At 43.4% G+C, this 26,234-nt stretch overlaps 1 protein-coding gene across 3 annotated transcripts in view; it reads left to right on the plus strand.

Moving 5' to 3' along the window:
- The window catches only part of LOC124788124 (collagen alpha-1(XVIII) chain-like), a 674,174-nt gene that overhangs the window by 107,709 nt on the left and 540,231 nt on the right, over positions 1 to 26,234 (plus strand). For all 3 annotated transcript variants that reach the window (XM_047255257.1, XM_047255259.1, XM_047255258.1), the window contains exon 2: positions 23,593 to 23,670. In XM_047255257.1, the coding sequence (XP_047111213.1) occupies positions 23,593 to 23,670 (78 nt within the window). The remainder of the gene's footprint in view (positions 1 to 23,592; positions 23,671 to 26,234) is intronic.

A 26,234-nucleotide genomic window follows, 5' to 3' on the forward strand; every position in this document is an offset into this window, starting at 1 on the left:
TCACGGAGTCGTTCGAGAGTGGTCCGGAAATGCTCAACAATCTCTAGTGGCAGACGCTACAAGAGAGGCGTTGTACATCACGGAGGGGCTTACTGTGGAAATTCGGAGAGCGTGCATTCCAGGAAGGTCGGACAACATGTTTCTCTCTCACACATACAACTCACGAAATGGGTACGTCCAGAACAATCAGAGATATTAGATCTCATTCGCCGAATTACCGACAACGTCATTTGCGAATGTAACACGGTAGAAAGAGGGGGGTGGGTCGTGGTGCAGTAGGTACGATTCATCACACTCCGACCGCTACGGTCGCAGGTTCGAATCCTGCCTCGGACATGGGTGTGTGTGATGTCCATAGGTTAGTTAGGTTTAAGTAGTTCTAAGTTCTAGGGGACTGATGACCTCAGATGTTAAGTCCCATAGTGCTCAGAGCCATTTGAACCATCACACTCAATTAGGTGGCTTGCGGAGTACAGATGTAAATAGAGAATACGAAACTACGACAGCAAAGGAAAACAGCTTGTGCAAGAACGGCTTTCCTTTACAATAGATTTGTACAGACTACAGTTGCCCAAATCTTTGGTTCAAAATGGTTCAAATGGCTCTTAGCACTATGGGACTTAACTTCTAAGGTCATTAGTCCCCTAGAACTTAGAACTACTTAAACCTAACTAACCTAAGGACATCACACACATTCATGCCCGAGGCAGGATACGAACCTGCGACCGTAGCGGTCACGCGGTTGCAGACTGTAGCGCCTAGAACCGCTCGGCCACAAATCTTTGGAATCAAACTTACACAGATGATAGTACAGATGATAGAGAGCCCTAAACTCAGTGTCTGAGATTTAACCCAATGGTCAGGAATAAACATTTGTTCTTTTATTAACATAAACAACGTAGAGGTTATACCAAACCAGCAAAACCATACACTGACAGCAACAGTTCAAAGCAACCATTACAACGACGGAGAGAATCTTGCCACACTCTCTCAAATCCATTCCGTCTATTGTGCAATGAGACAGCCATCTAAGACCATATCATCCAGTTCATCTTTATTTGCACTTGTGTTTAGTTACCCAATGACTTCTTGAAATCCCACAAGGAAAAAAAATCAAAGCAATGAGATCCCACTTTCCAGGAGACAGGACTCTTACATTCCAGTGATTGTATCTGTTGTTCAATTGCTCACGAACGTGAATATCAAAGTGGGATTGCGCATTGTCGTAATGAAGCCACTTCCTCCCTCAAGCAACAAGCGCTCTACACTCCTTTTAGGTCATCCTCAGATCCACTATTTATTAAAAAGGAAACAAAAGGTTTACGAGAGCACAGAGATAGTCGTAAAGTGACATAAAAATAAATACAGCTCAGTAGGCAAAATAAGAATGAAAGAAAATGAAGAGAAGCATATCGAGTCACTGCGAAGCGAAGGTCGTCATTTGACAAAGATTCAGTTAAAACTGCTTAAATTACGGAGGTTGAACTACAATCTAAGTTACGGACATACTGTCACGTGACTCAAAACTTACTCCAGCGCACCCATATAATAAAAGCCACGTTCACAAAAGTTAACTTTTTACCCAAAAAATTAAGCAAAATAAATATTGAAATTAGATGTAGCCAAAAGATTAATTCATTTTAATTATTTCGCAAAAAGCTTTAAAACTTACAGAAGACCATATGAAGGTGGTAAGAGGAGCGTAACGACCTGCAACTGGTTGAGCATGCCGGCCGGAGTGGCCGTGCGTTTCTAGGCGCTACAGTCTGGAACCGCGTGACTGCTACGGTCGCAGGTTCGAATCCTGCCTCGGGCATGGATGTGTGTGATGTCCTTAGGTTAGTTAGATTTAAGTAGTTCTAAGTTCTAGGGGACTGATGACCACAGCAGTTAAGTCCCATAGTGCTCAGAACCATTTGAACCTGGTTGAGCATCGAGCCTGGCAATGGTGTTTGTTTATACTGAGCACGCTGGTAGCGCAACCACACAAGTAAGCATATTCGTGTTTACGGAACCAGGGACACATCGGGAATTGTAAGTTTAGCATACAACGACAACGTATATATTGATATAAGCAATCCTTGAAACTCATGCTGATTATTCGAAATCTTGTCCGTTCCTTTTGTTTTCGCTCAATACCTTTCAATCTCCTCCAGAACAGCCTGATACCGCCCCTTATTGGTTTCGGGGAGGACCTCCATGTGTGTGTCCATTTTCGAGATCGTATGACTGCCCAACGCTGTTTCATTTTGTGCCCAAGAGTGCTCTTTAAAAAACGTTTTAAAGGTTCTAGCTGTCTGCCCAGTATATTGTTTTTGGCAGTTGCCACACGTAATCCTGTAGACAACTAAATGTAGGTACCTATTGTTGCCCTCAAAACAAAAAACATCTTAGCACAGAGAGAAAGACATAATATTTCCCTTAAAAAATCTTCTGTAGTTTTTAATCTGCATACCATTATGTGTTTCAATGGTCATGACAACATCACTAGGTGGGTTAAGACGGTATTACATTGTTTAATGCACTTCAGATATGACTGAGTCGGTAAAACTATGATATTTGTATGCATATTATTCAGTCACAGTCCTTGACAAATATTTCATTATAGACAAGGTATTTATTATTTATTAGTTGGAAACACCAAAGGCACTGAAGGAGGTATACTTCATATCACAACTGCACTCTGAGTTCAAATTCATGTGCCCAATTTGCTAGCACTGCTTCACCAGTCCTCTACACCCCATATTCTTCGAAGAGTGTTTTTCACGAGTTCTTTTGACGTGTACTGATTCGTGTACTTCTGCAACGCCATCCGACACACTCCTCTGAAATTCTACTGCTTTTGTCGACAACTTCAACCTACTCTCTGTGATAGTAACGACCCCGGTTTTTCGTAAATTTCAGTCCATGGTATTAAGTTTATTCCAATAAGGAAGAAGGATGATGGAAACTTTATTCCGTAAGTTTGTTCGCTTTCAGGGCTCTGTACTCTGCTGCACCATACATTAAATTTAACAAGTACTGTTTTCGATAAGTAATCGTGAACTGTGATCGATGGTGGATACATCACACATCTTTCAACGCAGCGGCGACAAGCATTTGTTTGTTACGAAATAGAAGCAGTTTACAAATACGTACTTCGTACGCATCCAACACCTCGTACCGCCTCAACCATTATTTTCCAATTATTAGTGCTTCATCTTAAAGTAATCCATTTAGGGTCAGTTACCGTCCATACAATTTTGATTCCAAAGATTCGGCACATCTTGTTCGTACTTTCATTTTCCTAAATACGTTCACATTTAGAAACTTAGCCTATAGGCTCATCTTCAGGTGCAGCTAATTTCCCCCGACTCTTTAGTTTTACGTCTTTGTTTATGTCAGTATGAAATATTTTTCGGGTGGAGTTATCTAAATATTCGAAGCGTCGGCTTTGACCGATGACTTGATGAATATGACGCCATTTAGCACTGTGAATTTCAGTGTAACATATAGCCGGTAATATTATCAACAGTTAAAATATACGTACTTTTATTTATTTATTGGCGTTTGGTACACCTACCTAATGAGCTAGTACTATATTACGTAAGTTGTTTAGCAGACGATTAAAAAACCTGTATGAGGACATAGAGAGTACATAATATTTGATGAAAGATCACAGTAGAACATCATGGTAACTGGCAATAAACCCAAATTTTTAGATTATTGATGGAAGAAAGGTAAAGTATAGTAAAAATACACTAACGGATAGTGACGTAAACTTGCTACATAATCTTCTTGTTGTACAATAACTTCACGTATAGAAACGATTAAACATTACGAAGATATCGCGATATCTCCTTAGACACACTCCGTGGAATAGTACAGAAACTCTCCGTCGTAATACACTCTCGGCTGTATGTGAGGATTACAATTACATGAAAAGTCCATCTATAAGTTACTAAGGGGACGTTTTTGTATTTTATAATGCGAGTGTAGTGATGCTATTAACAGGAAAATGGTATTAAAACTTGCTTAATCTCTTGCAAAAGTGACGTATTGGTTCCGATTCCACTCAGACGAAGAGAATAGGTGCTTTAGGTGACTTTGTGATGTGAAGTCGCACGAATAAGGTGGGGAATATCAGACGCCCATCCTGTGGAGGTCGTTCAGTTAACTTTTATGCAGTAAAAGTAATTTATCCTGCAGGTAAACAAACATGATTTATATGTCAAGCACACAATGTCGCTATAAGCAGTTTCCATCTCCGCCATGTCATTGCGCACGATGCTCTATAGGTATACCAGATGGCTTACTCACGACAGATACATAGACTGCACATGTTATAAACATAACCGTGTATTATACACACAGATGCTGCATGGCAATATCGGATCCACGTCCCAAGGACATGTAGCGTAATAAAGAATATAGTAAACAATGAAACTGGTTGTTTGGTCTTTTGACCTCCATAACACGAAGGTCTCATTCCTTACTGCGTTTTTATCAACCCATGTGGCCCAATTAGCTTTTGCTATGTATCAGTCCGAGTATCCCACAGAGAATTTCCCCTGTGTGTATGGCAAATTTACACAATGTTGTTAATTTAGAATGTATGGTAAAAAAGAAAAGGGAAATAAGCAAGTCTTTAGTTTAAAGTTAAACTGCATTCTTTAGAGATGGAGAACAGCAAGAATAGACCAAGAATGTGAGATGAAATTCTCTTAACACTACTGAAAGAAACATCCTATATTTCATCCGTGTGTTTAAGAAAAATATTGGGACGCCTATATCAAAATGGTTGTATAAGAATGTGGAATACTTCTTTTTCTATAGGATATTAAAGTAAATGTAGGAGATATACTGGATCGCTTCAAACTTGCCGAACGTATTCTTTAGGTCACATTTTGTTGACAGTTGGCGAAGAAAACTTCAATATATTAGTTATTAAGGAGACGTAGTAGCAGAGTTGTTAATTCAGCAAAATAGCTCTCATTAAAGAATTCAGTTTTGCCTCTACCATAGATTACTATCTTGACGTGTGGAACAATCGACATAAATAGAGTTTGCTGAGCTTTAGTAGTCAAAAATTCATCGATCCAATTGTAAATCTGCTAGAAACTCAGTATGATCGTACACTCGTTGTTGGTGAATAACCCGATGCAGTGTCGAACGCCATCCAGAAATCTAGGACGACGAAATTTACCTTTTCGTACGCGTCCGTTGTTTGGTAAAACAGGAGACTCACGTCCTTCTACGAGCACGCGGGATAATTCGCTGTGTAAGAGATTCTAGATAGTAAGAGTTAGGAAACGCAGTACTTCCGCAGCGCATTCAATATAAAATCTAATTACACTGAAGCGCCACAGCAACTGGTATAGGCCTGCGTATTCAAATACAGAGATATGTGAAAAGACAGAACACGGCGCTCCGTTCGGCAACGCCTATATAATACAACAAGGGTCTGGCGCAGTTGTTAGATCGGTTACTTCTGCTACAATGGCAGGTTATCAAGATTTAAGTGAATTTGAACGTGGTATTGCAGTCGGTGCACGAACGATGGAACACAGCATCTCCGAGGTAGCGATAAAGTGGGGATTTTCCCATACGAACATTTCACGAGAGTACCTTGGATATAAGGAATCCGCTGAAACATCTAATCTCCGACATAGCTGCGGCTGGAAAAAGATCCTGCAAGAACGGGGCCAACAACGACTGAAGAGAATCGTTCAACGTAACAGAAGTGCAACCCTTCCGCAAATTGCTGCAGATTTCAGTACTGATCCATCAACAAGTGTCAGCTTGCGAACCATTCAACGAAACATCGTCGATATGGGCTTTTGGAGCCGAAGGCCCACTCATGTACCCTTGATGACTGCACGACACAAAGCTTTACACCTCGCCTCGGCCCGTCAGCACCGATATTCGACTGTTGATGACTGGAAACATGTTGCCTGGTCGGACGAGTCTCGTTTCAAATTGTATCAGCGGATGGACGTGTACGGGTATGGAGACAATATCATGAATCCAGGGACACTGCACGTAAGCAGGGGACTGTTCAAGCTGGTGGAGGCTCTGTAATGGTGTGGAGCGCGTGCAGTTGTAGTGATATGGGATCCCTGATACGACTCTGACAGGTGACACGTACGTAAGCATCCTGTCTGATCACCTGCATCCATTCATGTCCATTGTGCATTCCGACGGACTTGGACAATTCCAGCAGACCAATGCGACACCCCACACGTCCAGAATTGCTACAGAGTGCTCCAGAAATACTATTCTGAGTTTAAACACTTCCGCTGGCTACCATACTCTCCAGACATGAACATTATTGTGCATATCTGGGATGCCTTGCAACGTTCTGTTCAGAAGAGATCTCCACCCCGTCGTAGTCTTACGGATTTATGGACATCCCTTCAGGATTCGTTATGTTAGTTCGCTCCAGCCCTACTTCACATATTACCCAAGTCTATGCCACGTCATGTTGCGGCACTCGTGCGTGCACGCGGGGGCCGTACACGATATTAGGGAAGTGTCCCAGTTTCTTTGACTCCTCAGTGTAGAATTCTGTAAAGGTCTTTTGCCTTGTTCGAATTAAGTGTACTTAATGCATCGATATGCAGAGCTTAACGATGCCTAGTGTATTACTGACAAGTTCAAAAAGGTTCAAATGGCTCTAAGCACTATGGGACTTAACATCTGAGGTCATCAGTCCCCTAGACTTAGAACTACTTAAACCTGACTAAATGGTTCAAATGGCTCTGAGCACTATGGGACTTAACTTCTAAGGTCATCAGTCCCCTAGAAGTTAGAACTACTTAAACCTAACTAACCTAACGACATCACACACATCCATGCCCGAGGCAGGATTTGAACCTGCGACCGTAGCGGTCACGCGGTTCCAGACTGTAGCGCCTAGAACCGCTCGGCCACCACGGCCGGCCTAAACCTGACTAACCTAAGGACATGACACACATGCACGCCCGAGGCAGGATTCGAAACTGCGACCGTAGCAGCAGCGCGGGTCCGGTCTGAAGCGCCTAGAACCGCTCGGTCACATCGCCCGGCTACTGACAAGTAACACACGTCGATGAAACTTGGACCATTTATAGGACTGCTACAGTATAGTACAAAAGGTAACTGAAAGAAATACCCAATGACAGGAACAGAAATGGCACTCATTTCAAAGACAGAATTTACCTTGAAGTCACCGCGGTGTATCATACTCTCCTGAACATTACAAAAGGCGGGACATGGATATTCATAAGGTGTGTGATCGCAACGGGCGGCAATGCCAGCTCTTCAACATACTCCCTTGCTGGCCACAATGTTGGTAAAGAGTTCTTGTGGAAGAACGTTTCGTTTCTCTAACAGCGCGGTTAACAACTGTTGGATGGTCTTTGGTGCATGTGGGCGTTCTGTGATACGTCTCCCCAACGCATCCCACACGTGCTCCATGTGATTTAAGTCAGGAGAACGCGCAGGCCAATCCATTCACCGAGTATCCGCTCGCTGAAAGAGCTCCTCCTCCTGTGCTGTTTGATACTGTCGCGAACTGCCATCCATATAAGTGAAGTCAGGGCCGAATGCAACCCTGAAACGTCGCACACGGGGAAGGAGTTGAGTGCTAAAATAGCGTCGACAACTGAGTGTTCCGTGTTGAAAGATTTGGATGTCTATACGGCCTTGCAACATTATACCTTCCCAAATCATAACAGCTGGACCACCAAAACGACCATGTTCGACAATAGTCCTCGGTGCATTACGTGTTCGCACCTCTCACCATATGAGGGTGCATCCAAAATCACTACTCAGAATGAATCTGTTCTCACGCGAGAAGAGTACGTGACCCTATTCCTCGTTAGTCCAGTCACTACAGTCTTGGCACCATCGCAAACGGTTCCGGCGATATGCGGGAGTCGACGGAACACAAGATACTGGTTGTTGGGCAAAGAGACCACCCTTATGCAGTTCTCGTGCCACTGGGGAGTGCAGAATTGCATGCCTTGCAGTCCTGTTACATGTGGCTGCAGTTGCACCCATTGTTTGACTGGATCCCATCTTGCCGATTACACAACGTAGCGGTGATGTGCTGCTGTGGTTGACTGTCGACCAAACCCTCGCTCTCTTACAGTAGAGCCTTTGGTTCTGTCACGCCATGTGGCGTACAGCTTTCTGTGCAAAACTGGGTACTTGTGGCAACATGTTCCCGTACTTCAATCACTTCCACTGAGTTACTGCTATAATATGTTACTTTATCTATCTCGTCCTTAAATTTTGCAGAGCAGTGTAGTTTCTGAACAGCAGGGGTGGTTATCAGCACAGGTAATTAAAAAAAAAAAACTAGGCGCCCCCAGAAGACACCACGCCAATACCGTGTAATGCCGTCTCTAGCCTTAATAATCACCTCGATTCGGTGAGGAATAGAGTTCGCAGTCTTTAGGTATGCCGTATACAGCTGAAGCCACTAGTTAATTTTCGCCCCACAGAGCTGCCAAATTGCAGGGATGTTCATTGCTGTTCCACCAGCTGTTACAAGTAGCTATCGTCTATGGAATGAAAATTGGTTCGTATAACAGACCAGTCGAGATGCAATAGGGTGCCTCAGTATGTTCTGTATATACATACGCACTCCGCAGGCCACCATACGGTGCATGGCGGAAGGTACACTGTGTCACTACTAGTCGCTTTCTTTTCTATTCCACTCACAGACAGAGCGAGGGAACAACGACTATCTCCGTGCCTCCGTAAGAGTGCTAATTTGTCGTATCTTGTCTTCTTGGTCCTTACGCAGAACGCATGTTGATGGCCGTGGTATCGTTCTGCAGTCAGCTTCAGCTTGAAATGCCGATTCTCAGAATTTTCTCAACAGTGTTCCTGGAAAAGAAAGTCGCCTTCCCTCCAGGGATTCCCATTCGAGTTCACGAAGCATCTGCAAACACTTGCGTTTTGTTCGAATCTACCGGTAAAAAATCTAGCAGCCTTCCTCTGAATTTCATCGATGTCATCCTTTAATCAGACTGTGTGCGGGTCCCAAACACTCGAGTGGTACTCACGAATAGGTCAAACTAGCGTCCTGTATGCTGTCTACTTAACAGAGGAACGACATTTCTCCTAAATTCCCCTCATAAACCGAAGTCGACTATTCGCCTTCCCTATCATAGTCTTCACACTTTCGTGTTCGTCAAGCTAAGAACTTATGCATGCATCCCTATGAACACAGGTTGTCAGTCTGGAATCCGGGATTGTCCACAGCATAGGTTGGTTGGTTGGTTGGTTGGTTTGTGGGATTAAAGGGACCAGACTGCTACGGTCATCGGTCCCTGTCCAAAGCATACTCAATGAAGATGTAAAACAAACAGCAACAACTTTTCCCTATATATTACGTAGCTCACATCGGTGAAAAGCAAAAATATCTCGAACTGCTTTCTAGTAATTCTCCGGGGGAGGAAGTTATATTACTTAAAGTGGTAAAAACTGAAATTGTTATTTTGTAGGATCAAATGGTTCAAATGGCTCTGAGCACTATGGGACTTAACTGCTGAGGTCATTAGTCCCCTAGAACTTTGAACTAGTTAAACCTAACTAACCTAAGGACATCACAAACATCCATGCCCGAGGCAGGATTCGAACCTGCGACCGTAGCGGTCTTGCGGTTCCAGACTGCAGCGCCTTTAACCGCACGGCCACTTCGGCCGGCTTTTGTAGGATCCTTACCTTTCAAATTATTGAAGTGGAAATAATACTGTATTACTTAAATGCAACATTCTTTGATAGTGCATATTCTGATACATAAATTTTGAATACTTTTGCTTCTACTATTTATCTGAGTTCGATTAAAGCCAAAGTTACTGAACAGCATCAGCTCTACGTGGTTGCCTTAAAACAGCGTTAAAACACGCAAACAAAATTCATCCACTAAACCTATGTAGAAGTATCGGACTTCGTATGTTAATAATGACCAAAAAAGTTTTCATTTGCAGACACTGAAATTACGATTGGTGGGAAACGCCGACCGATCATCCGCACTTCCACACAAGCCTCAGTTAATACAATTACTAAGGCCATGTTATCTTGGGCACTTTGCCAATATCTCAAACACTTTACACCATTTATTTGAAATGTTGTTGTTGTGCTCTTCAGTCCAAAGACTGGTTTGATGCAGCTCTACATGCTACTCTATCCTGTGCAAACTCTTCATCTCTTCATGAATCTGCTTACTTTACTGATCTCTTGGTCTGCCTCTACGATTGTTACCCTCCACGCTTCCCTCCAATACTAAATTGGTGAACCCTTGATGCCTCAGACTGTTTCCTACCAACTGATTCCTTCTTCTAGTCAAGTTGTGCCACAAATTTCTCTTCCTCCTCATTAGTTACGTGGTCTATCCATCTAATCTTCAGCATTTTTCTGCAGCACCACAATTCAAAAGCTTCTATTCTCTTCTTGTCTAGATTGTTTATCGTCCACGTTTCACTTCCATTCATGGCTAAACTCCAAACAAGTACCTTCAGACACTTAAATCTACACTCGATGTCAAAAAATTTCTCCTCTCCAGAAACGCTTTTCTTGGCATCGCCAGTTTTCATTTTACATCGTGTCTACTTTGACCATCATCAGTTATTTTGCTGCCCAAATAGCAAAACTAGTCAACTACTTTAAGTGTCTCATTTCCAAAAGTAATTCCCTCAGCATCACCTGATTTAATTTGTCTACATTCGATTATCGTTTTGTTTTTATTGATGTTCATCTTATATCCTCCTTTCAAGACACTGTCCATTCCGTTCATCCGCTCTTCCAAGTCCTCTGCTGTCACTGACAGAATTATCTTATACAACGTCATCGGCAGATCTCAGAGTTTTATTTCTTCTCCATGGACTTTAATTCCCATTCCAAACTTTTCTTTTGTTTCCTTGGCTGCCTGCTCAATATGCAGTTGAATAACATCGGGGATAAGTTACAACCCTATCTGACTCCATTCTCAATCATTGCTTCCTTTCCTGCCCTTCGACTCTTATAACTGCCATCTAGTTTCTGTACAAAGTGACGTTAATGCTGATACATTTAGAAGCTGTATTGGAAAATTTAGAATCTCGACGCGTCGGAAGCTGAACGTCACCGATCGAATTGCATGACCCATTGTTGAAAGATGTCGATAGTTTTGGACTTTTGTCGTCGATTCATCGGCGATGTATCGCCATTCAAAACATCGACGTTATCCTCTATTTCTATGTATGGACCATCGGTGTTACCAAAACATCGATGTATCGTTTGCATTCCTACTGCCGTCTATCCAAGTTACAAGGAAAGTTGATAGCAAACAAAGATCATCACCCTTTTCACAATATATCGCATCTTTGAATCTCAGCCTTGCTTCGAGCTCCCTTTCTTGAAAACGAGATCAGGAAGACGTTTTTGCATCGGATGGAGAGGTTCTCTGAAACAGGAGATGGAGAGCGCGTCTGAGCAGAGGTTTGGGCGCTGTGCGCCGTGACGGCCCGTGGTCCTGACGTTCCGGGCTGTGCTTACACGAGGCGGAGTCGTTTGTCGGCGGCAGCGCTGTGGACACACGTGGCCTCCCGGCCCCCACGCGACAGCGGCGACACGTGTGTGGGATTCCCTGTGCTCTGTCACGGCTCTCCGGGCCTCGTTCGTCTCGCCGCCCAGACCGCCCCCAGTTACGGCAACGCCTCCAGAGCGGGCGCGCGCCACGCCTGCGACAACTCCTGGCCCTTTGACACACGAGATTATGGGCCGTGTCCGACCCACCATCAATTAGCTATGGCTGATGTACACCTCTCAGCCGTTAGGACGAGAGATGTTTCTCCTATTATCGCTCGGCTAAGGGGTCAAGAACCGAAGGAAAATTTAACAGGTAGGCCATTCGCGACTAATAGGCTGCCATTGGCCGGCATCTCATAACGTCATCGCGGAGTTCAGTTCCACGATGCACTAAGCGGCGATCGTTCCTCACTGTATTTTTCGTGTTGTTGTTGTGGTCTTCAGTCCTGAGACTGGTTTGATGCAGCTCTCCATGCTACTCTATCCTGTGCAAGCTTCTTCATCTCCCAGTACCTACTGCAACCTACATCCTTCTGAATCTGCTTAGTGTATTCATTTCTTGGTCTCCCTCTACGATTTTTACCCTCCACGCTGCCCTCCAATACTAAATTGGTGATCCCTTGATGCCTCAGAACATGTCCTACCAACCGATCCCTTCTTCTAGTCAAGTTTTGCCACAAACTTCTCTTCTCCCCAATCCTATTCAATACCTCCTCATTAGTTACGTGATCTACCCACCTTATCTTCAGCATTCTTCTGTAGCACCACATTTCGAAAGCTTCTATTCTCTTCTTGTCCAAACTAGTTATCATCCATGTTTCACTTCCATACATGGCTACACTCCATACAAATACTTTCAGAAACGACTTCCTGACACTTAAATCTATACTCGACGTTAACAAATTTCTCTTCTTCCGAAACGATTTCCTTGCCATTGCCAGTCTACATTTTATATCCCCTCTACTTCGACCATCATCAGTTATTTTACTCCCTAAATAGCAAAACTCCTTTACTACTTTAAGTGTCTCATTTCCTAATCTAATCCCCTCAGCATCACCCGATACTAATGAGTGGTCGTGGTGGGGTAGCGGGTGGAGTAGTAGACTTTGGCCTCAGATATTGTGGTAAGACTGCTATTGTTTTCTGTATACACCGAAGTGCCAAAGAAACTGGTATAATACAGAGATACGTAAACAGGTAGTATACGGCGCTGCGGTCGGCAACACCTATGTAAGACAACAAGTGTCTGGCGCAGTTGTTAGATCGGTTACTGCTGCTACAATGACAAGTTATCAAGATTTAAGCGAGTTTGAACGTGGTATTGTAGTCGGTGCATTAGCGACGGGAGACAGCATCTCCTAGGTAGCGATGAAATGGGGTTTTCCCGTACGACCATTTCACGAGTGTACCGTGAATGTCTTCAGCCCGGTAAAACATCAAATGTCCGACATCGCTGCAGCCGGAAAAAGATACTGGGAGAACTGGACCAACGACGACTGAAGAGAATCATTCAACGTGACAGAAGTGCAACCCTTCCGCAAACTGCTGAGGATTTCAGTGCTGGTCATCAACGAGAGTCAGCGTGGGAACCATTCAACAGCATGGCCTTTCGGAGCCGAGGGGCCACTCGTGTACGCTTGATGACTGCAAAACAAAAAAAGCTTTACGCTATTGCAGCAGGACAATGCGACACCCCACACGTCCAGAATTGCTACAGGGTGTCTCCAGAAACACTCTTCTGAGCTTAGACATTTCCGCTGGCGACCAGACTCCGCAGGCATGAACAGTATTGAGCATATCTATGATACCTTGCAACGTGCTGTTCATAAGAGATCTCCATCCCGTCGTACTCTTACGGATTTATGGACAGCCCTGCAGGATTCATGGTGTCAATTCCATTCAGCACTACTTCAGACATTACTCGGGGCTATGTCACGTCGTGTTGCAGCAATTCAGCGAGCTGGTGGGTCCTTACACGACATTAGGCAGGTGTACCAGCTTCTTTGGCTCTTCAGCATGCATCTATATACATAAATGATCTGGTGGACAGGGTGTGCAGCAATCTGCGGCTGTTTGTCGATGATGCTGTGGTGTACGGGAAGGTTTCGAAGTTGAGAGACTACAGGAGGATACAAGAGGGCTTAGACGATTTTTCTAGTGGGTGTGGAGAATGGCAGCTAGTCATAAATGTAGAAAACTGTACGTTAATGCGGATGAGTAGGAAAAACAAACCCATAATGTTGTGTCCTTTTTCACACAGTCACGTCGTTTAAATATCTGGACGTAGCGTTGTAAAGCGGTATGAAATACACTCCTGGAAATTGAAATAAGAACACCGTGAATTCATTGTCCCAGGAAGGGGAAACTTTATTGACACATTCCTGGGGTCAGATACATCACATGATCACACTGACAGAACCACAGGCACATAGACACAGGCAACAGAGCATGCACAATGTCGGCACTAGTACAGTGTATATCCACCTTTCGCAGCAATGCAGGCTGCTATTCTCCCATGGAGACGATCGTAGAGATGCTGGATGTAGTCCTGTGGAACGGCTTGCCATGCCATTTCCACCTGGCGCCTCAGTTGGACCAGCGTTCGTGCTGGACGTGCAGACCGCGTGAGACGACGCTTCATCCAGTCCCAAACATGCTCAATGGGGGACAGATCCGGAGATCTTGCTGGCCAGGGTAGTTGACTTACACCTTCTAGAGCACGTTGGGTGGCACGGGATACATGCGGACGTGCATTGTCCTGTTGGAACAGCAAGTTCCCTTGCCGGTCTAGGAATGGTAGAACGATGGGTTCGATGACGGTTTGGATGTACCGTGCACTATTCAGTGTCCCCTCGACGATCACCAGTGGTGTACGGCCAGTGTAGGAGATCGCTCCCCACACCATGATGCCGGGTGTTGGCCCTGTGTGCCTCGGTCGTATGCAGTCCTGATTGTGGCGCTCACCTGCACGGCGCCAAACACGCATACGACCATCATTGGCACCAAGGCAGAAGCGACTCTCATCGCTGAAGACGACACGTCTCCATTCGTCCCTCCATTCACGCCTGTCGCGACACCACTGGAGGCGGGCTGCACGATGTTGGGGCGTGAGCGGAAGACGGCCTAACGGTGTGCGGGACCGTAGCCCAGCTTCATGGAGACGGTTGCGAATGGTCCTCGCCGATACCCCACGAGCAACAGTGTCCCTAATTTGCTGGGAAGTGGCGGTGCGGTCCCCTACGGCACTGCGTAGGATCCTACGGTCTTGGCGTGCATCCGTGCGTCGCTGCGGTCCGATCCCAGGTCGACGGGCACGTGCACCTTCCACCGACCACTGGCGACAACATCGATGTACTGTGGAGACCTCACGCCCCACGTGTTGAGCAATTCAGCGGTACGTCCACCCGGCCTCCCGCATGCCCACTATACGCCCTCGCTCAAAGTCCGTCAACTGCACATACGGTTCACGTCCACGCTGTCGCGGCATGCTACCAGTGTTAAAGACTGCGATGGAGCTCCGTATGCCACGGCAAACTGGCTGACACTGACGGCGGCGGTGCACAAATGCTGCGCAGTTAGCGCCATTCGACGGCCAACACCGCGGTTCCTGGTGTGTCCGCTGTGCCGTGCGCGTGATCATTGCTTGTACAGCCCTCTCGCAGTGTCCGGAGCAAGTATGGTGGGTCTGACACACCGATGTCAATGTGTTCTTTTTTGCATTTTCAGGAGTGTAGAACGAGGATGAGAGGACTGTAATAGGGAAGGAGAATAGAGAACATCGATTTATTGGGAGTATTTTGGGAAAGTGTGGTTATTCTGTGAAGGACACTGAATATAGGACGCTAGTGCGACCTGTTCTTGAGTACTATTCGAGTGTTTGGGATCCGTTTCAGGTCGGATTACAGGAAGACATCGAAGAAATTCAGAGGCGGGCTGCTAGAATTGTTACCGGTAGTTTCTAACAACATGCGAGTGTTCCAGAGATATTCCGGGAGCTTAAATGGGAATCCGTGGAGGGAAGGCGACGTTCTTTTCGAGGAACACTATTGAGAAAATTTAGAAAACCGGCATCTGAAGCTGACCACCGTATGGTGGCTTGCAGAGTACGTATGTAGACGTAGATGTAGATCCAGATTTCAGTTCTGGGTAGCAGCCGGTAGCTTTCTTTGGTCCAGTCCGTCCCAGACGGGGCCAGATCGTCTGAGCCTGCTGTCAAATTCAGTACCCAGGATCTTCCCCGGTCGGGACGATGGGCTAGCCACACACCTCCTCCTAGCGCCACGGCGAATAGAAAGGCTGCACTCAAACTGCAATCATTCCAGTGGCTCGTTCAGGGACTGAGCGCCATAGAAATTACTTTACTGTTCTAATTTGTAACGCTGGAAGTACTGTATAATACCAGGGTAAAAAATAGAATTAAGCACCTCAGTCAGCTTTCCCGTTGATAATAACTATAAGACAAACCTGAATATTTTACGCAAGTTCATAAATAACAGTTATGTATCTTTAAACAATATTTGCGAAAATATGATAGGGCTCTACCCACGTTCTCAGGCTGAATAGTGATATGTGTGGGAGACCTCCTTTGGAAGCACGTGGTTAAAGAGCTGCATTATCATTGTAAGTGCATGCCTCTTTGGACAAGCTTGTCCGCCATGTGCAATCAAGCATCGAATACAAAAAACCTTGCTACTACATCGCATATTTTCGGGAAGACTTCCACATGAAATTTGTTTACGATATCAGAAGGAAAGGGATGTGACAACTTCCTGAACACATGCGTGGCGAAAGAATACTGGCTGTCCGTTAACCTAGATTGCGTTAAGTCCTCAGCAGGAAGCCATTATTAGAACACGCCAGTGCAAATAACTGAGTGCATAGAACGAAAGCCTGACTCCACATAATAAGTATTTTGTTACGCTCGCGTATGAAATCGCACTACAGGCTCAAGTAGACCTATCCAGGTTAATCCTTAGGTCCACATGGCACCGTGAGGTGGCTACCAGGATAGTGATTTTATTATCATGAATCTGACATCAAAAGGTTGCAACTTGCGACATTATTCTTTCGCTCTAATCGTATTACAGAAGAACAGAGATAATGTCATGCACGAAATCGTCCGTGCAATGTAGCACATTTAGGGCCCAGAAGGTTGCAGCCACAGAGACAATAGTCAACCCTCTCAAAGCAGCGTACCAGAATTAAGTGTGTGCCATCGCAAAATTGTACTTGGCTCTTAACTTGACCGGAAAACCTCTGACATCACCAAGTTTACCACAGAAATCTACTAAACGGGCGTGTTCAGGTACAAAGCCCGTTGGTTGAGTTAGAAGGCAATAGCGAATGCTGTAGCGGCGAAGATGTATTCACAAAGAAACTTGCGAGGTGCCGGGGCAAGCAGTGTATTTAACACTAAATTCTTCTAGAATCTACATATGTAAATGATGCTGTAAGCCCCCCCTATTATAACTCCGACTTTTGCTGTTGCACATGGATAAAAAAATATACGCGAACTGACTGTAATCAACCCTGCAAGTGGAGTAGAAAAGAGTTTGGCACCTGCAATAATTTAATTTGATAAATAAGTTAAATAAAGGAAGGTTTCATTAACGTAGTGAGAAATGATGGGTTGCTCTACCGATTAACAGAATGAAAGTTCTGTCCAAAATAACAATAGGATTTATTAAGACTAAACACAAAATAATAAACAAAAACACATGAAACATTTATAATACATCAAATTGGGTCAAATTGGATGCTCAAACAAACGTTGTGAAGGTGAAGTTGTCCCTAAACTAGATTTTGAGGTTTAAGATGAAGTGGTATGTGGAGCCAATTCCTTGCCACTCAAATCTTAAGAGAAACACACAGCTAACCCAACATTAATTGCTGCTACTCAAGACAGAACAAAGTTAGAAAAAGACGAACAGGCGCGCTCTGCTGAGCTCTGATTATCACCTAGGAAAATCCCTATCTGCCGGTGCTGCGGACATACATTACCAAACTGTCTTCTTAACTGCCAGAACACGATCTGGCGTACCGGAGGCGATGGCTGGTTGCTTCGACGTCCTCGACCGAAAAACGAGAGCCGACTACCTAGAGCACCCGTACAGGCCGAACACACAACATTCCCGCCCCCACGACAGTGGCCATGGTTAAACGTTCCAATCAGCAACTCGAAAACCGGCGGAAAATTCCACTCTATTGCCGGAGCACTACCATTCCACCAATGGAGATTCTTGGCGCCAATTTCTGCGCTGATTTTGCTACGTCACGGAGCTATGCCCTGAGCAAGCCAATCACAGTTACTATTTTGCAGAAAGCGCGAGAATTTTCCCGCCACAACTGCCTGGGTACACAAGTCATTCCCACGCCTCGCTGGTAGCCCGCCAGAAAGTGTTTTCGCAAAGTTTCTGCGAAGTAACGGAACCTCTAGCCCAGCCGCTACTTCAGGCCCCTCCGGGCGTGTCTTTTGACAATGTCGGCGTCTGGAAAGCATTCACTCGACTCCCTCACAACCGTCGGCTTAACCCTCTCGAGATCAGCAGAGCCCGCCTGTTCGGACCACCTGGGTGACGAGAGACGCTGCGTGGGAAGTCCGCGTGTGAAGGAATAGCAACTTTTCACCGCATGCAATTAGAGACGAAAATCGTAAGATAGAAATATGATAGGGGGCTCATGCCACCTCTCAAACTTAGAGCCACTTCTCAGCATCTCAGGCTTCAGTAACATTTCCCAGAAGCTTTTTAACACCCAGCCCTGAACCGCTGCAAAGTTTTTGCTGTTCGAGGTTTGGTGATAAAATAAACGTACATCCTACTTTAAGCAAAAGACGATGTTGTGACAAATCAGCCTGATATTGCAAATTTATTCACTTTTCTTGTTGATGTTGGAATAAACCGAAGCTCATCATAGTCAATGGAGAGAAAGACTGAACAGTAGCATCGAAATTAAGGACTTTGCTCCGTGAGACAAAATTCCCCTATAGTAGCATGTGCACGATGTAGCAAATGGAAATAATTTATTTTGGTATTGATGCACCAATGTTCAGTAATGTTTTGAAGAATAAATCGACATATTTTCAGAGAACTACACTATAGCGAATAATTTTTAAGCACCAAAAGCTAATGTCTATGACGAAATAATGCTGTTTCTCCTACATACAATAGCGGATCTGAGAATAAACAAAACACGCACCTCATTGCGGATAGTATTTCTTCGATTTACCGTTTTCGTATATTCGTTTCTCTTTCTAATACAAATGTCATGTGCCCGTTGCTATTATTTTCTTAACGGCTCCGAAATAGACGATCACCAATTGGAATTTAATGTCTCGATGGCCCTCCTATCTCACTTTTTTAACCTCCGTACATTGATTTATTCCATGGAGCCCGTGGAGGGAAGGCTTTGGGATGTCGGGAAGAAGTCAAGAATGGACATTTTATCTAAGTTCAGTGCAAGGAAATGAATTTATCTTAATCTAATATTATTGTAGTACTGGGCTAATGTTGATAATAAAATAACTTACCGCTTTAAATTTAAGAGATTCTGAGAAAGTTGTCCTCGGTGAAGCAAAACAAGTTGTCTAACACAAAGTACCTTAATTCAGTCTTTAATTACACCACATTACCTACAAGACATTTAATATGTAGACATTTCATATGTACTGGAAAGTTATTGAATACGTGTGATTGTTATGCCACACAGTAATGGTAGATGTGAAGATTATCAGAGAAAAGTATCCCTTTTTTTATTACTGGCAAATCGCAGATAATACATAAACATAGAGAGAGATAGATGTGCCAGAATTTCTAAATTCCATTGAATTTCGAGAGTATCAATACTTAATGGTTCCTTACAAAACTTCTTCAAGCATACTGAAGGGCAGTCTTAATAACGGAAGAACCTACCTCATGCTGTGAGAGTTATCACCATTAATGACGCACGGTTACAACAGAAAATATCTGTATTAGCATAAGAGCCGACCCTATTCGGCATCTTGTGTGTATAACCGGAATGTGTGAAGGAGAACACAAAAAACGCCAAAGAATCTTAACGGTTATTGTGACCTTGTCTCGCGTGCCTTGTCCTACTTATAATACAAATATTTTCGATCTCAAATTATGTGGCATTATAAAGAAAACTACAGAATACCTTAAAATAAGTCGTAAACAGTTTTCAGAAACAGAATAAAGAAGGCAGTACAAACTCACGAGCAATCGAATTAGAGAGATCTGCCTAGTAGCGCGTAGCACATCCTGTCATGTTGATGACGGTGAAGAGTCGGGGGATGGCCTCGTTTTTCTCGTCCACACGTCTTTCAGTGAGAATAATTACTGTATGACTCCGTGCTTCCTGTCTTGGCTTTTTTAATTGCGCGAGCGATCGAATCTTGCTTTCTGCCACGCAGACATCATCAACTGTATCGATTTTGCTAGTGACCATTTCCTACCATCAATTCCTTCTCAAGAATCTTCAGAGAGATGCAAGAAACATTTGTGAGACACTTGACAACAACAACCAAGGAAATCACCTGCTGCTGACCACTACCTCTCGTTTAATCATGAACTGGAGTAGGACGAGGTGAAAATTCCAAGTTTCTGGGACAGCGACATGAAGTAGTCCATCGAAATAAAGATGTCTGAAAACCTAATACACGTGGACGTACGTAGTTTTCGATTTAAGTTAGTCTTGGGGTCTGAAACTCGATCTATTGATATCTCGAAGACCACTTCGCCCATCAGAGTAATGAATAACGGCGCTGGCTCTGACAAACGAATGAACAGTGAATGGGCGTCAAGGGCGCACTGGGCACCAGAAGTCTAACTCAGCTATAGATGCCGGTGCGACACTAACAAGCTTCAGAATCTGATTTGAGTCGAAACATTGAGTGCTCATGGTACTCAGCTGGCACCTCATGAACAAGAAGTCAGAGTCGGTCGTCGAAATAACGTACAGAAAAATTAATACAACAACTCGGCTAAACGCAGGAAAATACACAGTTAACGGAGGCTTGACAGACGTGTGTCCAAAGCCAGAAAAATTCTCTCTTTAGAGCCAACCAGTAAACCCCGAGTCCTTAAAGAATCGAACTTTTTCGTATAAAACAGCATCAGATTTCTAATTACAAATGAGTTAATGTATTAATTATTTTAGGTTAAGCATGTTAGCTAGAAATTCTTCCAGGTACAATCAGTGGTTTACGTAGAAACTCTCTGCAAAGTGTTTGGCGAATAGTTCCAGCAGTAAATAACTAAGAAATTAGAATGCCTGATTCAGAAGTTTTACTGTGCTCAGTTACGAAAAAACTTCTTTTTCACACTTCACAATATTTAAATCATATCTCCGGAAATATGTGTCGTACCATTACATAATTTTGCAGGTATGCGTGGATATTGTCTACAAAACGTCTTGCAGTATAGAGATAGCAGTAAAGAAATAATAAATCAAATGTCATGGATGATGCTAAAATTTTACTGCAAAACAGTGAATCTGTACTAAGTGATGAATTCTTTTATTTCATCATTTTATGAGGGGGTCAGCGAGAAAAAGTGTTTTAAATTACGTTTGAAGTTCGTTGCACGTCTCTAAGTGTTCTGATTCTCAAACACTTTTCTTACTGTCTTAAACCGATAACATAAGATTGTACTTCTTACTGAGTAGATTCGGTCAACAGTTATATAAAATGTTGAAAATAAAATTTATGTTGCCCCGGAAATCGTCAGATAGGCAATCTGCAACTAGGATTATGAACTATCAACGGGGTTAGTCGTTCAGTAATTTAGATATATGCTCCATAAGACTGCTGTGTAGTGACCTTGATTTCGTCGGCCGCTGTGTCCGAGCGGTTCTAGGCGCTTCAGTCCAGAACCCAGCTGCTGCTACGTTCGCAGGTTCGAATCCTGCCTCGGGCATGGATGCGTGTGATGTCCTTAGGTTAGTTAGGTTTAAGTAGTTCTAAGTCTAGGGGACTGATGACCTCAGATATTAGGTCCCATAGTGCTTAGAGCCATTTCAACCATTTTCACACAAGTATCCTAATGTTCGTAGGGTGTTCCTCAAACCATTATGCAACAATTCTGGAGTGCTGTAAGGAAAGAAAATGATGCACGTGATCAGACACTGGGTTTTCTGTTTCTTCCGCCGGCGCACACGATATCAGACGAATCAGGGTCACTGTTTCATTCCGTGTTACCCACCAACTCCATCATTATCCTGAAAGGGGTCATGTTGGCAAACGCGATGCATCTCCTCATTTGGTATTAAACGTCCTCACACTCTGCGTCGGCGCGTACCAACGTGTAGCGTAACTCATCATTGGAGACCTCATGTCCCCACGCTTGGAGCGTCGAGCAACGGTGTTACTACGCTCATGACAATTACTGTGTGCCGAGTAGAGGATGTCCTGCGTAATATGGACAGACGACGGTTGTTGTTCAGCACTGAATGAGCCAGTGATTTGGCTGTGTGGCCATTCTCTTCAGCGTTAAAAAGCAGACGGCGACCTCTGTCATCAAACCATTACTTAGCTACGACTGTGGACTCTTCGCCCCGGGTGGCACACGGAAAGCGAAATCGACAGACGATACTAAACTGGAGTAATGAATTACACACACACAGAAATGCTGAAAGAGATTAAAGTTCGGGAAGAAGAAATAAAATCTTCGAGTTTTGACGACGAGATTGCAATTCTATCGGAGAAGCGAAAGACATCTAGGAGCTGTTGCACGGAATGGATAGTGTCTTGAAAAGAGGTTGCATGAGGGACATTACTAAAAGTAAAAGAAGGGTAATGAGTGCAACCTCATTAAATCAGGTGACGATGAGAAATTTAGGTTAGGAACAGCGACACTAAAAGCAGATGATGAGTTTCGCCATTTGGGAAGCAAAATAATGGTGACAGAAAAGAGATGACTTAAGCTGTACACCAGCAATAGCTTTTCAGAAAAACAGAAATATGATAACCCTGAATAAAAGAATTCAGTGTTAGGATACCTTTCTGAAAGCATTTGAAGTATAGCCTTATATAGAAGCGAAAGGTGGACACCAAGCAGTCCACACAAAAAGAGAGTAAAATCTTTCGAGGAAAAAAATGCTGATGATTGGGTGGGTAGATCGGTTAAATAATGGAGACACACTGAACTGAATAGAGGAGAAAAGAAATTTATGGCACAATTTGAATAAAAGATGGGATTTATTGAGAGGACACATCTTGAGGTAACAATGAATAGTTACGTCGGTTATGGAGGGAATTTTGAGCGGCAAAGAAGTAGAGGGAGAGTAAGGCTTGAATACAGTAAGCATGTTCAAGTGGGAGTAGATTGCAGAAGTTGAGACAATGAGACTTGCTAGCGGTAAACTAGCCTGGAGAGTTGAATCAGACTAGTCTTCGGAATGAAGGCCACAATAACTACAATGTAGTGTGACGGATTTCAAGGTCTTTCGAGATAAGGGATAATGCTGCTTACAAATAAAAATCGCATAAGATAGAGAGTGTGTGCTTACAGCTGATGTGCGGCTGGTAGTTCCCTACAGACACTTAGAAACTGTGTCACTTTCGTTATCATGTGAAGCATCCAAAGCAGCAAGAGTCTTTGCAATACCTAATTGGTTACTGTACACCTTTGTCTCACACTGATCCTGAGGATTGGAAATTAAAAAGTAACGTTCTGCGCAATAACTCGAATCTGGATGGCACTGTGTGTTATCAGTAAATTACATTGTACAGTCAGAGAAAACAGTGTCTCTTACCGTATTTCTTCACAAATTAACTGTGAGACTTTACAGTGAAAAGAATATCAATCTGCGTAGCATCTATATCAATATAATGTTCCTGTCTGACGCTAAATTCATGGAGGTACTGATATCATTTCTATATTTCGGTATCTTAAACATACTATCAATTGAAGCAACATGTGAATATCATAAATATAAATTGGTTAATGTTTATTTCAGCAACGACGTATAAGAGCAGGAAGAATTGAGTCATTAATAACGATTTTGTACAGTTATTGAAGCAGATTTAGTAACATCATCTTTTTTATTGTTTAGGGACTTCGACTACGTTTGTCCGCGAAGGAATGTTTCAACTGAAGACAGAAGAATGCTGAATTCTCCTTCGACTGCAAGGCAAGTATAGCGGCTTGATATTTCCATGACCTGTTCATGAGCCTTGAAATTGCTAATTGTTAACAATATGACATCAACTAACAATATTACCCAAACAAACTTTATCACAGACATTTTTTAGTGTCATATATGTTAGGAAGGCAACAATTCCGTTCTTCAAGGCACATACTGCCAGTTAAAAAACCAAATGACTTAACTGTAGAGAAGCTACTAACATTCCTTGGGCTTTGAGGCTAGTAATTTGGATAGTTATGTTTGAATTTTCACATAATCACAACTACTATTGTAGAATCAAAAGGATTATTACAGTGCGCTTGTCATTAATTAAACAAAAATCACGTCAAACAAGATATCAAAATATCACAATTTGGAACATTCTAATTCAAGGGGATAAAGGAATCCAATAGTAGAATAGGTCCTTACAAACGTATGAAGAAATTGGGCAACTAATACTCAAGTTCTTAGCTCGTGACCGTAATTCGTTGATCAAAATAACAATCGTCCAACTGAAACCCCGATCAGCCTTGTTTCCATGGATCCATCTCTTCTCCATCCTTCCATTTAGCTGAACTATAGAGTGATTTAGTTCAAAGACGTGTTTTGTGATAGCAATAAGTAAGTGTATGAGCCTATTTTTTATAAACGGGTATCACACGTGTATGTCTGCTCTCGTAAACAACACATTTCCTATGTTTCCTCTAGCGCTTTCCTCGACAGGCATCACAAAAATATGGTGGGAATACTGAAACTGCATTGCAGTGGGTAACGAGAACTGTGTGCAGAAAGAGACAAACATCGGTAGAAGACTATCAATTAAAATAGGAAATCGAGCAGCAGCAACGGCCGGCCAGGGTGGCCGAGCGGTTCTAGGCGCTACAGTCTGGAACCGCACGACCACTACGATCGCAGGTTCGAATCCTGCCTCGGGCATGGATGTGTGTGATGTCCTTAGGTTTGTTAGGTTTAAGTAGTTCTAAGTTCTAAGCGACTGATGACCTCAGATGTTAAGTCCCATAGTGCTCAGAGCCATTTGAACCAACCACCAGCAACGACAACAACAACAACAACAACAACAACTGTAATAATAATAATAATGAGAAGAAGAAGAAGAGGAAGAAGCAGCAGTTGTGGTCTTTCAAGAATCAAAAGCAAGAAATACCAAAGACATAAAATAACGTAGTGGTCAACCTCGTGGTTGGATCGAGTACCGTAGAGATCTACTAGGTACCATCCGATTACATGTGCTATTACTTTAAATTCTCTAACAACTGAACGTCTTAGGATATTTTTCCTTACAGTTCAACGTAGAATCCAAACAACTGTTCACTTCGGCACTTTTCACACACACGGCGCGTTGTCAGATGCTAAAGTCAGATTACGGGTCACGGTGTAATCCCAGGGCTTAGGGGGAACGTAAACGAAACAGTTGAACTACTAAGATAACACTTAATCAAATGTAATAATGAAAATGTGTCTGACTTTACGAGAATAGACCAGGCTAAAACGATCCTTTGCTATTTGTATGCTTGTTGTAGAAAACAAAAGGGTGTTATCCTGGCACCCAGTATTTGTTTGTAGGAATTCGATTTCTTGTAGTGAGAACCCATTTGACCGACTTCTTTAAAGAAACAAACAGAAGCGATTGGTTTATAGTTATATCAGGGCAATATAGAGCCACGGAAGATAAACTAAAAGGAGAAAAAGATCTGCTGGAGGCGATGTTACGAAATTACCGCTGGCGGACTTCCCGGCTGTGCGTAAGAGCAGCCGCTAAAGAGAAGACAGCAAACTTCAAATTCGGAACGACAAAGTCGCAGGAAACCGTACATTAGCTGCGACATTTGCAAAAGTTACCAACACTAAACGATTATCACAAGCTTATAAAAAACTAACCACGACTAAGAAGAAATTTCTGCCGCTGACGTCTTTCATGAAAAAATTGCCAGCGGTCCTGTGGTCTGCTTATCGACATGAACCAACGGAAGAAAGTACATAGTGCAGAGTCAGAAACTCACGAAACAATTTTGTTTCATAATGTCGAAACTTCTAGTACCGATGACGATTCATACAACACGTGTGATACGAGGTGTGCTCAGAATGGAAATATGATGTCATTGTCATGTGAGGCAGAGATGCTGGGTGCCATTCGTGAAAATAGGTTTCCAGTTTCAACTAGCTTAGATTAGATATTCCGCGATTTCTCTAGTCACGTGAATAGCAGGATGATTCTTCCAACACCGCCAATATCTTCCTCATGGTGATGATGCTGGATTGAGGACTCTCAACAGTGTCTTCATCAGCGCCCTTACTGGATACGTTGCTACACATATCGCGGTTTGAACGAATTCGCTTCTCGCAAGCGAAATTGCAACGACGATTCCGCAGAAACACATATTAGCAGTTCTCTTCAGAACGTCTGGCAAAGGTGTCACAAATTGTGATTCGTCACTGATAAAATCAGTTTGTCAGTCAATATGTCGTTTATTAAAGTCCTGACTGGAATACGCTCTTTCAAATTCTGAAGGCGGCAGGGGTAAAATACAGGAAGCGAAAGGCTATTTACA

The sequence above is a fragment of the Schistocerca piceifrons genome, chromosome 3 (assembly GCF_021461385.2).
Source record: "Schistocerca piceifrons isolate TAMUIC-IGC-003096 chromosome 3, iqSchPice1.1, whole genome shotgun sequence".
Taxonomy (NCBI): domain Eukaryota; kingdom Metazoa; phylum Arthropoda; class Insecta; order Orthoptera; family Acrididae; genus Schistocerca; species Schistocerca piceifrons.